At 44.0% G+C, this 17,880-nt stretch overlaps 2 protein-coding genes and 1 long non-coding RNA gene across 3 annotated transcripts in view; 2 read left to right on the top strand and 1 right to left on the bottom strand.

Annotated features, from left to right (window-relative positions):
- The window catches only part of RASGEF1A (RasGEF domain family member 1A), a 588,936-nt gene that overhangs the window by 92,960 nt on the left and 478,096 nt on the right, over nucleotides 1-17,880 (top strand). The window lies entirely within an intron of this gene.
- Nucleotides 10,452-17,216, top strand: LOC137536120 (uncharacterized). The gene is made up of 3 exons (XM_068258173.1): nucleotides 10,452-10,806; nucleotides 14,867-15,029; nucleotides 15,540-17,216. Exons 1-3 carry the CDS (start codon nucleotides 10,515-10,517, stop codon nucleotides 15,946-15,948), a joined length of 864 nt encoding a protein of 287 aa, XP_068114274.1. The 5' UTR covers nucleotides 10,452-10,514; the 3' UTR covers nucleotides 15,949-17,216.
- Nucleotides 14,400-17,225, bottom strand: LOC137536121 (uncharacterized). The gene is made up of 3 exons (XR_011024527.1): nucleotides 17,046-17,225; nucleotides 16,422-16,523; nucleotides 14,400-14,821 (listed from the first exon to the last, which is right to left on the bottom strand). It is a non-coding gene; the product is annotated as an uncharacterized lncRNA (long non-coding RNA).

Below are 17,880 nucleotides of genomic sequence, written 5' to 3'. Positions count from 1 at the left end.
CGCTGGGACCCCTGAAGATCTCCTTGTCGGCCGCTTGTCAAAGTACACACATATTCACTGGCAGCATGTGGCTCTGGCAGAAATAGCCGAGCCCGATACGGTCCACTCTACTGTGCAGGCGACTCCCTATCAGGCTATTGTCCCTGGAGCCAGAGTGGGAAGCCACTACTGTGGCAGGCAGCGTCAACAGTGATTTATTTGCTTTTTTTTTTTTTTTGGTCGGGGTCGCAGCAGAGGATCGGGCTAGCCGAGGAGAACAAGGGAAACCTCATTAGGATCCAAGCAACATCTTGATATACAAGCACAGAACGTCTATGCGGGTCACATCATCGCAGCTGAGCTGATGGTTCTTCCCCCTTTGGTGCTGCAGCATTGTACTTAATCTGAGAGTAGCGACTGTACAATGTCACATTTCTGTGGAATCCTTAAAAATAGGCAAAAGCAACAGTACTGTAACCCCTAGAAAAAAAAAAAAAAAGTTGAACTTACCTGGGTCTTTTACCGCGCAGGGGCTTGTAACGCAAATACTGGAAGTGCGTCGAGGCAGGCGACCAGACTATCATTTCGTGCCAGTGCGGGCACAGGACATCTGCAGGGGCCGGAAGAAGCCCCAGGTAAGTTCAACTTCTTTTTTTAAGGGGTTTACAGTACTATTTTAACCACTTAAGTCTATCTGGACAGATATATCCGTCCAGATAGACTGCCCTGTTGCTACTGTGCCAGGCGTGCGCTCCCGGGTGCGCTCCCACCGCCTTCCGTTAGCCTCGAGATCAGTAAATGGGAAAAATGTTCTTATTCATTGATTTAAGTCCCCGGCAGAAAAACCGACGGCCTCTTATCAGAGGCCATGGTATTTCTGCACAAAAAAAAGTTTCCTATCCTCCTAATGCTTTCTGAAAGCGAGAGCATTCGCTTCCAGGACTTTTTGACTGTGGCCATCTTGTGGTCAACTAGTAAAACTACACCCACATGCATTTTTAATTAATTAAATAAACACATAATATTATATTTAAAATTAACTGTTTACCTCCCACACCAAAAATTACCCAAATAATTGTTTTAATTAAAAAAATGAAAAATTGCAATAAAAAAAACAACAACATAAATAGTTACCTAAGAGTCTGAACTTTTTGAATATGCATGTCAAGAGAGTATATTACTATAATTTTTTAAATTATAAGCTTGTAAATAGTGATGGACGCAAATTGAAAAAATGTACCTTTATTTCCAAATAAAATATCGGTGCCATAAATTGTGATAGGGACATAATTTAAACGGTGTAATAACTGGGACAAATGGGCAAATAAAATACATGGGTTTTAATTATGGTAGCATGTATTAATTTCAAACTATAATGGCCAAAACCTGAGAAATAATGATTTTTTTCCATTTCTTTCTTAATCTTCCTGTTAAAATGGATTTAGAATAAAATATGTTTTCACAAAATGTATCAACCAAAGAAAGCCTAAATGGTGGCGGAAAAAAAAGATATAAATCATTTCAGTGTGATAAGTAGTGATAAAGTTATTGGCGAATGAATGAGAGGTGAAAGTGGCTCGAATGCATAAGGTGAAACAACACTGTAGGCTGAAGTGGTTAATATATTCATCATTAACTTTCTTGTGTTTCTCCACCCCCTGTCTCACTGCTCTTAAATTATGGGCAGTGTTAATTGCATGAGGCTGTAAATTGCCCAATTAACTTATATCCATAGGGTAGGGGCAGGTGGCATTGCTTAAGAGAGCCTACATCTGAGGGCCCCTTTAAAGTTTTGCCATGGGGCCCCATGATCTCTGGCTATGCCAATAAGTGGAAGCCTTTTTTACTTTATAATGTACAGTACTTTGCACTAAATATTTTTTCTATTAATGTTTTTGGATTGAGGAACGAATCATCTAAGTTTCCATTAATCCTTATGGGGAAATTCACTTTGCTATAAGAGTGCTTTGGATTACAAGAGTGTTTCTAACCAAGGTTCACCTGTATTGGAATAAATTCATATTTGTGAGAGATGCCTTGAAAATGCATTAGTCACAATTACACTGTACAGAATGCTTGCTCTGTGAAAAGGAACATAGAGGCAGGGCCAGATTTACTATAAGGCACTGTAGGCACTTGTCTACAGGCGCCTGGTGATGGCTCACGCCCCTCCCCGAGCACCTCCCTCCCTTCTTTACTATGCAGAATCCTGACGAGAGTGTAAATGAGAGGTTACTCACCCGACTCAGCATTCCACTGACCAGATCGCTCTTCAGTCAGGAGCGCCTCTCGCTACTTAATATTGAGGTTCCTCTAGCTACCTAATACTTGGGGGCACCTCTAGCTACTTAATATGTAGGTCACCTCTGGCTACCTAATGCTAAGGGATACCTGTAGCTACTGATGACAGGGAGGGGGGGGGGGAAGTGACAGCGGGGCCAGCCAGCACACTTATGGTGCAGTTCCGCAGGGGTTTGTAGGTTCATAGAGAACTAAATCTATGGTGCTAGGACATCTGTGTCTGTAGGCTCCTGTGATGTAAATCCGGGCCTGCATAGAGTTGAAGTTGGAAAGGATTCGGTTTGATTTTATAGCTTGTTCTCTAGTAACCAGAATTCTAGCAAATGGATTTCCGTCAGTTTCCATTCCATCTTCTGCCTGTCTAATAGCTAACCCCTTGGTGAGGGATTAAGGTGTTGCAGCACCTGGCGCCCAGTCTTAATCACAGGCATTAATTCCGTTAGAGCCACATGTAGCAGAGGGATGCTGGACCACCAATGGGGATGGAAGAGAAAATCCACTAATCTCCTGCTACAGCAGCTTCAGCTCACAAATGCCAGAGCAAGCACTCTGGGGACTTCTCTGTCACACAGCCACAGCTGTACACAGTTTGCTTTTTTATTTTGTGTGCCAATTATCTGGAAACTCATTTATTAGGATTTGAATGTTTACTTTTTGTGATGTGTGATTGTTTAAATTCATTTTTTTCCCACTCTTGTCTTGTGAAAATTAGCATCTGCTATTCATCGATCACTCCGTGTTCAATTTACATTTGGATAAGAAAGAGACATGCTTGTCAAGTTTACCTTGTCACACATTGCAGCAGTTGTGCCCCAGAGGGTGGCCTAAAGGCATCGGTGGCCAATCGTATAAAGGCAGTTGGATCAATTGCATGGATCAACTTATTGACACGCCATCCTATATAATTGTCAGAAAATGTGTGCTTGTTTGAGTACAATGAAACGCATATCCGTTTCTTAAAGGGAACCTGAAATGAGAGGGATATGGAGGCTGCCATATTTATTTCCTTTCAAGCAATACCAGTTACCTGGTTATCCTGCTGATCCTTTGCCTTTAAAGGGAACCCAAGATGAGAGGGATATGGATGCTGCCATATGTATTTCCTTAATACAAGTTGCCTGGCAGTCCTGCTGATCCCGTGTCTCTAATACTTTTAGCCATAGACCCTGAACAAGCATGCAGCAGATCAGGTACTCTGACTCAGGTTTTACTGGATTAGCCATATGCTTGTTCCAGGGTTTTGACTCTACGTATGCCAGAAAGTCAACATGGCTTCCAGGCAACTGGCATTGTCTGCAAGGAAATAAATATGGCAGCTGCCATATTCCTCTTACCTCGGGTTTCCTTTAATACTTTTAGCCATAGACCCTAAACAAGCCTGCAGAAGATAAGGTGTTTGACATTTTTGGCAAATATGACAAGATTAGCTGCATACTTGTTTCTGGTGTCATTCAGATACTACCGCAGCCAAATAGATCAGCAGGACTGCCAGGCAACTGATATTGTTTAAAAGGAAATAAACATGGCAGCCTCCATATACTTCAAGCTCCAGGTTCCAGGGGCGTATCTGGGTAATATAGCGCCTATGGCAAACAATGAAATTGCGCCCCCCTCCTCGGTCAGAGCCCCCTTACCCTCTAAAAACAGCATCATTTCTCGCGTACATGTGTTATGGTTGCTTGTGTGTTTTGGCTTAGGATATTACTGAGGTTTCTTTTTTTGGAAATAGCTCTTCCTATTCCCTCTCTGGCCTCTGTTCTAACACTAAGCAAAGTAAACCCTACATGCATAAGTTAAGTAGCCATGTTCCCCAGATAACAGCATTAATCTGATCTGAGGTCTGAATGACAGGGGAGCCATGGAGGCAGGCAGGCCAGTGAAGCACAGGGTCAGGCATGGTGCCCATGGTGCTGTGGCGCCCGTGGCACAAGCCATGCCTGCACCCCTCTAGATACGCCTCTGCCAGGTTCCCTTTAAATTTGTTATTGATTTTTGTCCTTTTCACGTTGAGTTATTACATGCCTCTTTTACCATACAAACCTTTTCTTATTTGTGGTAAACATTGTATCTAGGTCACTTCCAGCTAATCAAGAATCTTATGGAAGAAAGATTGAATTTGGCAGATTATTATTTAAGCTTCCTTTGACTTTAGATACAAAATTTCCATCTGGATTATGCACCAAGTTGTTCTGGGTAACTACTGTACATCCATTCTGATACTGAACTTATGTAAGCTTAAATGAAACCTGAGACAAGTTGAATAGAAGAATTTATACTTACCTGGGGCTTCCTCTAGCCCCATGTGCTTAGTGGACTCCCCCCCCCCCCCCCCCCCCCATTCTCCCGGGCAGCTCCATTTGTCTTCAGTTTTCTACATTAGGAAGGCTTCAGTTGCGCCAGTTGCACAGGCTTGGATGTGCCGCGTTCCTGTTGTTGGGAGCGTACTGCAACTGCACAGGTAGCACTGCGCAGGCATGTTATGCTCCCGGCAATGGGATTGCGATGGGGGCACGCGCATGGCCAGGATGTGCCTGCCTGGTGCAACCCAAGTGGGGCGACTGAAGCTTTTCTAACAGACAAAATTGAACACAAACATGCCCTGGTGGATGGCGAGGGAGCCCACAGAGTACATGGGGCCAGAGGAAGCTCCAGGTAAGTATAAATTATTCTATTAACTTTGCGCAGGTACACTTTAATGTCTTTGTACCACTGTCTTCCCTGTTTTAGTGAAATAACGCTGCAGCCTCCCTCTCCTGCATACCCAACCTTTGAATTGGGCCCCCACTAGCAGTAACTAAATAAGTGTGCTCGCTGTTTAGCTGTCCTAGTACTTGATTGGTTATTACATAGCCAATATATCAAGATGTACCAGGGCTCAACTATTATATTGCCAAGGTCTGGATATCGGTTTTAGACATACAGAATATTAAAGGGCACTAGGGTTTGGCTACCATATATCCAAGCTCTAGATATCGATTCTAGGGGTGTTTAATGGGTGCTGGGGCTCAGCCATGATATCAAAGAGCTCCAGATAGAGGTATAGAATTACAGGTTGAGGTTAGACTTACGGTAGTTCTAGGAGGGTTAGTGGAAAGGAGGTTAGGGGCAGAACAGAAGGTTGGGGTTAGGTGTTTAAGGAGTTTGCTTGGGGGGAGGGGGGGATTTAGAATTAAGAGTCTGAGATAAATTAATGTTAGCTTAAAGAGAATCTGTACTCTAAAGTTTTTACAGCAAAAAGCATACCATTCTATTCATTATGTTCTCCTGGGTCCCTCTATGCTGTTTCTGCCACTCCCTGTTGCAATCCTGGCTTGTAATTGCCAGTTTTAGGCAGTGTTTACAAACAAACTAACCAGCTTGTGATAGGCTCACATAAGCAGAGTGTGTGAGTCATACAGAGTGTGCAGGGGGCCTGCAGAGGGTGTGTATCGCTTCTATCCAATCACAAGCAGCCCTGCACATTCCACACATTCCAGCCTTAGCTGACAGAGCCGACAGAAAAAAACAGATTAGATTATATAACAGATAACACAGCCACTGTGCAATTAGGAAAGGCTGCAGTAAGCCAGAGCACATTAGAACAGGCAAAGGAACTTATAGGATAGAAGAACTAAGGCTGAAAATTTTGTTACAGAGTCTCTTTAAGGGGCTACAATTTGGGAAGAGGGGTAGTGTTCAACATTAGGTAGTAACAGGGTTTTGTTTACGAATAGGTGATTGATCGGAAACTGTCCCAAAAAAGTAGAAAAATTCAAAACGGTACAAAGCCTACAGTAGAATACCGGTAACAGGACTTTTCAGATATTCTAGCTATCTGCATCACCAGGTGCCCAAATTAATATGTAGCTTATGAAATGCACACAACTTTTAGCCCCACCATACTTTCTCCCTACCTCTTAGAAGTCATTCACATCTGTCTCAGTTTCCTGAGCTGAGAGCCACCTACAAATTTTAAATTGTAGGTAGGTTGAAATGCATTTAATTTAAAGTGGATATGCAAATCCTTTTAATGGTAGCCATTGATACGATTCTTCTGGTGATCGATTATCCAATTCAATCATAATATCGATCGAAGACAATCGTTTGGGCCCACTAACAGAAGAAAAGCTGCTATCCAATTCCATTACAATAATGGAATTGATCCCATGAATATGATCAAGTTGGACAGCAGCTTACCTTCTGTTAGTGGCCCTGAACAATCGTTTCCAATTGATATTATAATAAAATTGGAGAATCGATCACCTGAGGAATCGGATCATTCATGGCCACCTTAAAGGACATTAGTGTCTTAAAACTCCCATTGAGTCTTTACTACGGACTGAAAATTGTCTGAAAGCCACTGAAACAAAATCATGTTTAAAAGTGTTCCTGTACACACCAGGTGTATTGCCCAGCTGCATTGGGACTTTATCTTGGGAGAAATTGCAGGGCTGAGGCTATATAGACGCTGTGCAAAGTGTTCTGCGGGGGAGAAGGGTTGCAACAGAGTAGCCTGCGAGATATATCATGTGGAGGGTCGGGTTAAAAGGGAAAAATAATATTCTTAGCAGCATTGGGGGCATCGGGGCCACTATACACATGCTAAATTCTCCATAGAGATAGTCAATAATGGCGGCCTAGGCAGAGTTTCATCAAAGTGTGTGTATGAGGCTTTAGCATTTCATTTGTAGGTTCCCTGTAAACTAAACAATCCATATCCCCCCTGCAGTCTTTATTGGCTGCAGGGGTGCTGCTTGGCCCAGGCAAACCAAGTGACTCCTTGGGGCCTCATCTGCAGCAGGGTCCTCCCATACTGCCAGGGCTGCCCTTAATGTGACTTGTATGGCTGCCACTGCCTCCCGTCATTCACACACAGACCTCAGATCAGTGGCAATGGTAACAGATGAGACAGCGAGCGCAGTGACCACTGAGTACACCTTTAATGTGGAAGTGAGGTCATTGCTCATTTCCTGCACTTGAAGCATGCCTTGCAGTTACTGTAAGCTGCTCTCCTCTCTTTTGGTTACTACTGATCTGCAGGTCTGGGAGTTTTGGGGATGGGGAGGCAGCAGAAAGCTTCATACCCTCACTGACACCAATGCTGTATGGAGGGGGACACATTTGTATACCCATACTTTATGTGGCTATCTATACCTGGGAGACACATTGGTTACCTTTTTTGGGGGGGTGGGGGGGGGCACATTTGGCTACCTATACTGTGGGTATCTATTCATATTGGATGGCACCTTGGCTACCTATACGGTGGTGGCTACTTATGCTGGGGGGTTTAACTCCCACTAATACTAGATAGTTAGCAATTTTTTTCATGTGTGTGTGTGTGTGGGGGGGGGGGGGCGCACACTTTTGGCTACCTATCATTATGGTAGAAGTTGCCTCTGACTGAGGGGGGTGGAAGCAGTGGCATAGCAATAGGGGGTGCAGAGGTAGCGACCGCATCAGGGGCCTTGGGCTGGAGGGGTCCACACCTTAAACACAGTATTAGCTCTTTATTGGTCCTGTGCTGATAATATTCACTTCTATAGTTGATTTGAATAGCAACACACAGTTTCCCATCCCCTTCTTGCACCTCAGACACTGTGGATGTCTTTGATTGGTTTTGGTGTGTTGTATCTATTGTTATCTGTAGCATGCCTGGGGGGGGCCCAATGCTAAACTTGCACTGGGGCCCACGGCTTCTTAGCTACGCCACTAGGTGGAGGGCTACAAATGATATGCTGCTTGGGGTCACAAAAACCTTAGCAGCACTCCTGATTGGCTGATAAGCACTTATTTATAGGTCATAATTGACCTTCCTGAGGTAAACAGACCTCTCTGGCTGTGCTTAGTTTTGTTTTGCCAAGATGTCACAGAGCCTTGTCTGCATGAGACATGAGCAAATCTGTTGATTTGCTCATGTCTCATGCAGACAAGGCTCTGTGACAGCGTACGTACAAAAAGGGCGCCTGGACAAAAAGGGCGCGGGGTGTAAACTCTAAATAATAATTAATCATTAATAGGGTTTATAAATATAGTGTGCTATATTTCGTTTACAAATAATGTTTAACAAAATTATAAATCATTAAATAATGTTTATGAAATCGGAAATTGTGAAAACGTTAATCTTCCCTGTTTCAAAAGTTAAACTTATAATTACGTTTATAAAAAAACCAATAATATATGTTTAATTGTTATAATTGTATATTATTGTGAATAACCGTCATTTATGGTTTGTTCTTATAATAAAATCTGAAAATATTGTTTATAAAGATGATATAAATATAACTACGTTCGTAATAAGTGTTGTAATACATTAGTAATTATTACTAAAATTTTACTAAAACTATACCTAAGCCTACTCTTACATAGAACCCTACCTGTACCTATCCCTAACCCCTAGACTCCCCTGTTGGTGCCTAAACCTAAGACCCCCCTATTGGTGCCTAAACCTAAGACCCCCCTGTTGGTGCCTAAACCTAAGACCCCCCTGTTGGTGCCTAAACCTAAAACCCCCCTGTTGGTGCCTAAACCTAAGACCCCCCCCTGTTGGTGCCTAAGTAACCCTCCCTGTACCTACCCCTAACCCCTAGACCCCCCTCTTGGTGCCTAAACCTAAGACCCCCCTGTTGGTGCCTAAACCTAAGACCCCCCTGTTAATGCCTAAACCTAAGACCCCCCTGTTGGTGCCTAAACCTAAGACCCCCCTGTTGGTGCCTAAGTAACCCTCCCTGTACCTACCCCTAACCCCTAGACCCCCCTCTTGGTGCCTAAACCTAAGACCCCCCTGTTGGTGCCTAAACCTAAGACCCCCCTTTATTATGTGGATAATAATGTTTTACTAATTGTGGATTCAAAAAATATTTTGCAATTTATGTTACGTACTGATCGCTTTATTTTGTGAATAATAATGTTTTACAAACATATTTTGCAATTTATGTTACGTACTGATCGCTTTATTTTGTGAATAATAATGTTTTACAAACAGTAAGGGATAAAACTTTAAATAATGTTTTAATTATTTAAATAAGATAAATATGTTTAGTATTTTCATAAACGTTATTCGGCACGGGTGCATTTTATAAACGTAAATCACCACAAGTTCAGTTATAAATCATTAAACATCGCCGGGCGCCGTTTGTAAACTTTATTTAGCTCCTGGCGCCGTTTATAAACTTTATTTAGCTCCGGCGCCCTTTTTTCCTACTCGGCGCCCATTAAACTCTATTTATTATGGGAGTGAATGGCGGCGCCCTTTTTGTCCACTAGCGGCATGCGCCCTTTTTTCCCAGCTCCTCTGTGACAATATTAGGGCTCTGCTGGCTTCACAAATTGATTCTCCTTCCATAAGTCTATCAGTAATAGGTTTTATCTGGGGCTAATTTTATACACTCTGTAAAATAACATTTAAAAGTATAGTTTTAAGTACATAAAACAGATTTTAAAAGATCACTAAAAAATGACTATAATTCCAACCTTAACAATTCATTAAGTAATAGTCAGGTAGGCAATAGGCATGTTGTGTATTTTCATCCAGTTCCATTTCATGCTCTTGTCTACCTTTGATTTACATAATTCAGATTTTAATACAGCATCTTGATATGACAAGACAGATGGAAAAATACAACAAGCGGGACCACAAAGCAAGGCAAACAAAATCAATTCCAACCAAATCCGCTTCCTTTCCTTACTAGCCACTGGGTAGCAGCAAATGTGAGGATTTAATCTGTGAAATTATGCAAGCCTGGGAAATGCATGAGAGATAAGATGTCGCAGCGCATACCAAGTGCCCTAATGTGCCAACTTTCACACACTATTTTTATATTTCTGTCACTTCCAAAAGTATACATTGAATTTTGATTACGCGCTGCTTTTCTCCTTGACAAAAATATTTTTCAGTATGGAATAATTTGTTGATCACTGTGATAAACGGTATGGAAACATTTGCATATGTCTGCAATTGTGGAGCTTTGAGCTTCAGGGCTTCCACCAGTAGTGTTTCCTGGCAGTCCCTCATTGCAGTCTTAGGGCTGGTGCACACCGAGCGGCTTTTTGGGCGTTTTCAGATCCGCTTGCGGCTGCGGATCTGCTTGGTCAATGTATCTCAATGGGGTGGTGCACACCAGAGCGGCAGGCGTTTTGCAGAAACGAAGAATGCCTGGGTGAGGCATTTTTTGGATTTCGGATGCGTTTCTGCCTCCAATGTTAAGTATAGGAAAAACGCAAAACGCCTGTAAAACCGCTTGATCAAGCGGATTTTGATGCGGATGCGGATGCGTTTTTTTCAAGAATGCGCACTTCCAGGTCAAAGTGTGCTTCCTGTGTGGCAGATTTGCATGAGGGATTTTAGACTGCGCAGGAGGAAGATGGCAGCAAAGTGGTTTACCACAGAAAACCTGATAATTAAGATTGAAAACAGCCCAGAACTTTATGACAAGTCTTTGCCTGGATATAAAGACCACCAAAGGGCTCATGAAATCTGGAGCAACATTGCAAAAGATTTTCTTGGAGAAAAATGGAATACTTTGAGCCAAAAGGGCAAGGATTCTAAGAGTAAGTATATGTGTACAGAATTGTTGTATTTTATTGATTTCATGCAGCACTTTGCAGACAATATATCATCACCCCTCCACTAAATGAGTAATTAAACAATTAGAAATTTCATTATCACAGGTCTCTGGCAAAGTTGTTCTCTCTATAGCCATCTCTCCTTATAAACAGCAGGTACATGTGTGTGTATGTACTCACATGTATTATTAGGGCGCTATTTGCCACTTTAGAGTGTCATGAATGATATAGACATACAACACAGTTTCAAGAATGTTTATTTGCACAATAATACTGATCTCGTCATGTAAGTAAATAGCAGCCTGCAGGTTTTTTAGTTCTTACAGTTATGGCACAAAATAATCAGCTAATTTGTCTCTGTTGTGAATGGCAGAAATGGGACCACGTAAAGTAGCTGGTGGTAAAGTGACAAGAGCACTGTTTGAAAGATCCCCCTCTTCCTCCTCTATGGTCATGCTATCTAGTGTTCTCACATAATTATGCAAAATACATGTTGCCTTCACCACTATTATAGCATACTTTGGTTGCATTTTTATAGCAGTGTGATAAATGCGCCATTTGTTTGCCAGAATTCCAAAAGCACATTCTACTACTTGTCTGGCTTTGGTCAGGCGGTTATTAAAGACTACTTTCTTATGAGTCATATCTCTCTGTGCATACGGTCTCATAACATGCTCAGACAGTGCCAGGGGCGGAGCTAGGGGGGTCGGGGTAGGTCAAGTGCCCCCGGGCGCCGGGTCCCTAAGGGCGCCCAGCTGAGCTGATTTTTTTTTTTTTTTCCTGCGGAGGGGAGCAGCGCAGAGAAGAGAAGAGGGAGAGCTATGCGGACGGTGGAGAAGGGGCCATCTCCCCCCCTTCTCTCACCTTAGGGCTCTCCCTCCCTCCATCGCTGTCCCCTCCGTTATTGTCCGGGTGCTGGCGCAGCGGGCGGGACTCACCTCCGTCTCGCTCCAGCGCCGGCCGGAAGTTCAGATCCCGCAGCCGCTGCTCTGGTCTGGACTAGACCAGAGTAGCGGCAGATCCATCCGCGCTGCGACGAGACGGAGGTAAGTTCCGCCCGCCGCTGCCAGCACCCGGACATTAATGGAGGGGACAGCGAGGGAGAGAGAGCAGCTCTCCCTCTTCTCTGCGCTGCTCCCCTCCTGCTGGGGAGGCAGGGAGGGGGACACCTGGCTACCTACTCTGGGCATATATACCCCTGGCTACATCTACTGGGCATATATACCCCCTGGCTACATCTACTGGGCATATATACCCCTGGCTACATCTACTGGGCACATATACCCCTGGCTACATCTACTGGGCACATATACCCCTGGCTACATCTACTGGGCATATATACCCCTGGCTACATCTACTGGGCATATATACCCCTGGCTACATCTACTGGGCATATATACCCCTGGCTACATCTACTGGGCATATATACCCCTGGCTACATCTACTGGGCATATATACCCCTGGCTACATCTACTGGGCATATATACCCCTGGCTACATCTACTGGGCATATATACCCCCTGGCTACATCTACTGGGCATATATACCCCCTGGCTACATCTACTGGGCATATATACCCCTGGCTACATCTACTGGGCATATATACCCCTGGCTACATCTACTGGGCACATATACCCCTGGCTACATCTACTGGGCACATATACCCCTGGCTACATCTACTGGGCACATATACCCCTGGCTACATCTACTGGGCACATATACCCCTGGCTACATCTACTGGGCACATATACCCCTGGCTACATCTACTGGGCATATATACCCCCTGGCTACATCTACTGGGCATATATACCCCTGGCTACATCTACTGGGCATATATACCCCTGGCTACATCTACTGGGCATATATACCCCTGGCTACATCTACTGGGCATATATACCCCTGGCTACATCTACTGGGCATATATACCCCTGGCTACATCTACTGGGCATATATACCCCTGGCTACATCTACTGGGCATATATACCCCTGGCTACATCTACTGGGCATATATACCCCCTGGCTACATCTACTGGGCATATATACCCCCTGGCTACATCTACTGGGCATATATACCCCCTGGCTACATCTACTGGGCATATATACCCCTGGCTACATCTACTGGGCATATATACCCCTGGCTACATCTACTGGGCATATATACCCCTGGCTACATCTACTGGGCATATATACCCCTGGCTACATCTACTGGGCATATATACCCCCTGGCTACATATACTGGGCATATATACCCCCTGGCTACATATACTGGGCATATATACCCCCTGGCTACATATACTGGGCATATATACCCCCTGGTTACATCTACTGGGCATATATACCCCTGGCTACATCTACTGGGCATATATACCCCTGGCTACATCTACTGGGCATATATACCCCCTGTCTACATCTACTGGGCATATATACCCCCTGGCTACATCTACTGGGCATATATACCCCCTGGCTACATATACTGGGCATATATACCCCCTGGCTACATATACTGGGCATATATACCCCCTGGCTACATATACTGGGCACATATACGCCTGACTATATATACTGGGCACATATTATTCTCCTGGCTACATATACTGGGCATATATACCCCTGGCTACATATACTGGGCACATATACCTCTGGCTACATATACTGGGCACACATATCCCTGCCTACATATACTGGGCACATATACCCCTGGCTACCTGTTCTGTGGACATCTCTACCCCTGGCTACCTGTTCTGGGGACATCTATACTGCTGGCCACCTATTCTGGGGACATCTATACCGCTGGCCACCTATTCTGGGGACATCTATACTGCTGGCCACCTATTCTGGGGACAACTATAGACCTGGGGCTACCTATTTTTGGGGAACCACGTCAGATTGAGTGTATTTTGGAGAACTGCTGCCAGGTGAGAGGTGTCTACCATATTAAGGGGGCATTCTACCTATTTATGTGAAATGCTGTCTATTTATGTGACTCATGACTGCTGAATTTGTCTTGTTGGGGGCCTCATGGTTACTGAATTTGTCTTGTTGGGGGCCTCATGATTTGTTGGGTCCTCAAGATCGCTGAATTTGTCTTGTTGGGGGCCTCATGGTTGCTGAATTTGTCTTGTTGGGGGCCTCATGATTGCTAAATTTGTCTTGTTGGGGGCCTCATGATTGCTAAATTTGTCTTGTTGGGGGCCTCATGATTGCTGAGTTGGTTATGTTGGGGGTCTCATGATTGCTGAATTTGTCTTGATGGGGGGGGCTCATGATTGCTGAATTTGTCTTGGAACATGCTGGAAGGTACATACTGAGGGAGGGTGGGTGAGCGTGAGCCTGCTAACCTCCATATACATTTGGCTCCACCCATAACCACGCCCACATTTATTATGTGACCACGCCCCTTGTTGGCGCGGCGCGCTACGCGCGCCGCAACCTTGACTTTGGGGGGCACATTAATAGTCTTTGTCCCCGGGCGCTGAAAACCCTAGCTACGCCTCTGGACAGTGCAAAGGCCTCATCAGCCACAAACACACAGGGGTAAGGTGGTTCTACAGTGTCAGGCCAGGGCGCGTGGTGGTGGTAAAGTCATCTGGCCTGTGCGAAGCTTCACGCCAAATCGACTGTGCTGGAAGACTGAGGAATCATGGGAACTTCCGTAAGCCCCAACATCCACATAGATAAATTTCAAATTAGGATCCACAACAGCCATGAGCACTAGTGAAAAGAATTTTTTATAATTGTAATAGAGACTGCCAGTGAATGCAGGCATAACCAGTCTGACATGTTTCCCATCCACTGCTCCAAGGCAGTTAGGGAAATCATGTTTCTCCCAAAAAAGCTGCATGTTAGCCTCCCACATAGGTACGTCAGGAGTTGGCATAAATTCCGGTTGAAGTACTTTCCAGATCAATTTGCAGGTGTCCAAAACTAAGTATCGGATTGTACTTCTTCCCATGAGGAATTGGTAGTGAAGTGCTGCATATGAATGCCCTGTTGCCAGAAATCTGCAAAAGAAAAGAAATAACATGTATGTTTATTTTTATTCCTAGTTGCCCTCCTGCGGACAAGATGGAAGTCGGTCAGAGACAGTTACAAAAAGGAGATTGAAAAGCAATACCATGAATCCAAAAGTGGGTCTGGAAGTTCGCAGCGAACAAAATATAAATATTGTGGCATATTAGAATTTCTAAGAAAACATCATGAACCGGCTGAGTAAGTATGGCGTAAATGTTAACCTATTGCAATGTTTGTCAACTTCGCCAATAGAACAGTGAAGGAAGGAGTAGGCCCACAATGCAATTCAGTAGTGTGGAACGCATAATCTGCCATCACTCTACCAAATATATTGGGGGACGTAGCTTAATGTAAGGATGGCATAGGTCCAGTTTAAAATGATTATTACATGACAGGAATGTGGACTGTTCATTACCCAACATAACAGTTGCCTGACAGTGCTGGTTATATGTTTGGCTGCAGTAGTGTCTGCATCACACATCTGTAACACACATCTACCAAAATCAGTGCTAGTTTACTCAGGCCAGTTTTGCTCTATGCTTGCTCAGGGGCTGTGCCTAAAAGCTATGTACACAAATAATGGGAAAAATAGACAGGCTACTGCTATTGTTTTGCAATGAAAGATGCATCGCATTGTGCCCATATATTTGCTGTGACATCCATGGTCACTATTCCATGAACTAAAGTTGTGCTTTCCCCTTTCCAAAGGACTGAAGATAGCCTACCACCAGATCCTGAGGAGGACGATGTAGAGGTGCCACCTACCACCACCAGTGATGTGGAAGTTGAAGAAGACACTACACAGGATGTTGACACTGCTACACTGGAAGACAGTGACTCTACTACCCCAGATCACACACCACACAGCCCAGCGAGTAGTCGGACACGCACAACTGTCAGGTCTAGTAGAGGTGTGAGGGTAGCTACACAAGGCAGGAGAATAGGAAGAGGTATGAGCAGGGCTGAATACGACCAGAAGCTGATTAGTTTAATAGAAAAGGCTGTTGATCATATGGAGAAGCGAGAGGATGAAATGAAACAACTTAAAGAGCCATGCACACAGTATCTTTTAAGTTTGGTGCCACTATTACAAAAAGTGCCTCCTGATAAGCACTGAGCCAGACATGCCATCTCTGAGACCCTGGGGAGATTCTTACTACCTGAGAGCCGTGCAGATGACAATGTGCACAACTACTTGCAGCAACCACACCTGCCTGCTTCCAGCCAACAATATAATGCACACCCACAACTCTCTTACCATATGCAACGCATTTATGACCCACCCCACTACCCACCAATGCATATGCATAACATGCCATATGGTCAACAGCCTCATTACTCTATGCCTCCACCTCAGCGCCCTGATCAAGGTATGCGATTTCAAACATCATCTATGCACAGTGACTCTACAGTGTACACTGATTTAACATCGCACAGCCAGCCTCATACAAATGCTGAATCAGGTACACATGCTTACAATCAGGGCCCTGGTAGTATGTGTGATTTGCTATCACAACATGACTAGTTTTTTGTAGTTTTACATTTTATTTTATTGTTCAATGCTCAGATTTGGATCTTAGTTTACATTACCTCAATGTTATGAGGAGTCGCTCAGTTGGTGTGATTGCTAGGCGAAAGTTAGTGTCTTGTCGGCGAAGGGCATCCTTCAGTTTGGCTAAAAGGCCATCAAAACTAGGAAAAAAGAGCATGCTTATCTTTAGATCTACTGTTTGTTGCAGAAACATTTTTCATTTGTGACATATTACTTTTGCTGCTGAAAGCAAAGTATGGACAACACATGTCCAAAATATTCTTTGCACAGAAGAACAAAACATTAAAACGAAAGATTTTGTTCAAACATTGCTTCATTACTGTGTCCCATATGCTGATTGTTGCCATATACTTAATGAAGTATGCACCAGGAGTATGTAAGGTCATAATATACTCCAAATGTTTTGGGTAAACTATGGATATATAATATAGTAGTTACTCCTATAGAAAAATTAGATGGAGGCCTTAGGCATTGAATACATAACACACCAGGATCAAGTATCACAGTTATTTGGTTAGCTTATGTATACACCGGATTGATTATTGTGTTGTTTTTCTGTTTACAGTCAAACACAGTTAACTAAGGGCCAAAAAGTGCTTCCAATTTCATTCCTCCCCAAAATACTTAGCCCCATGATAAAAATAAGTGACAAGTATTCTTACCTGGACACAGACATGCGGGTGTAGCCAAAAAACTTTTCTGGATGGTGCCTCAAATCTCTATATAGGGTCCTAAATTGACCCTTCCGGCGCCGCTCTTGTAGCATGGGATGCACCCAGTATCTCCTTGTCCTTGGCCTACGTCTCATATATGCTGCTACACAGAGCAATAACAGCACATCAGGAAACATTTTCAAAAACAAGTCAATCTTCTCTCCAAACCACAGTGTCACCTCTCCTGAACTAACCCACAATGTTGTTAAGGACCCCACCCTTTTTATATTGGTTTTTTTACTTCAATTGCTCAATGTGCTTCACATGTGTCATCAATATATCGCACTTTAACCCTTTGTTTAAGGTCTTTCTACCTCTTTTCCTGAAAAACGCAAAACGCTTCCAAAAACGCTTGCAAAAACGCACGCAAAAAACGCAAAACGCCCCAAAACCGCGCTATCAAAATGACACTAAGCGGTTCAAAAAACGCTAGCGTTTTGCGGATCTGCTTGCGGTTTTTGGTGTGCACCAGCCCTTAGTAGCCTCTGGATTCATGCTAAACAGGTTAAATGATGTCAAGGTCAGATCACGCTAAGCCAGACTCATGCGTGAAGGTACTATATCTATATTGCAGAAATGCATTGTACCCATCCAGGGCCTCCTGCAGGCAGGGCCGGTTCAAGTAACAATTGGGCCCTAGGGCAAAATTAGCCTGGGGGCCCCCCAACAGACACCCCCCGAACAAAAAGCACCATTAGAGGCTCTTTGTTGCAGCCAAATTTCCCTCCTGGGCCCCTAAGCTGGCTGCTAACCCCCCCCCCCCCAATCACCTCCTAACTTAACA

Source organism: Hyperolius riggenbachi, chromosome 10, assembly GCF_040937935.1.
Source record: "Hyperolius riggenbachi isolate aHypRig1 chromosome 10, aHypRig1.pri, whole genome shotgun sequence".
Taxonomy (NCBI): Eukaryota; Metazoa; Chordata; class Amphibia; order Anura; family Hyperoliidae; genus Hyperolius; species Hyperolius riggenbachi.
The sequence above is the reverse complement of the archived record's forward strand: the minus strand, read 5'-3'. Positions and strand labels throughout refer to the sequence as shown.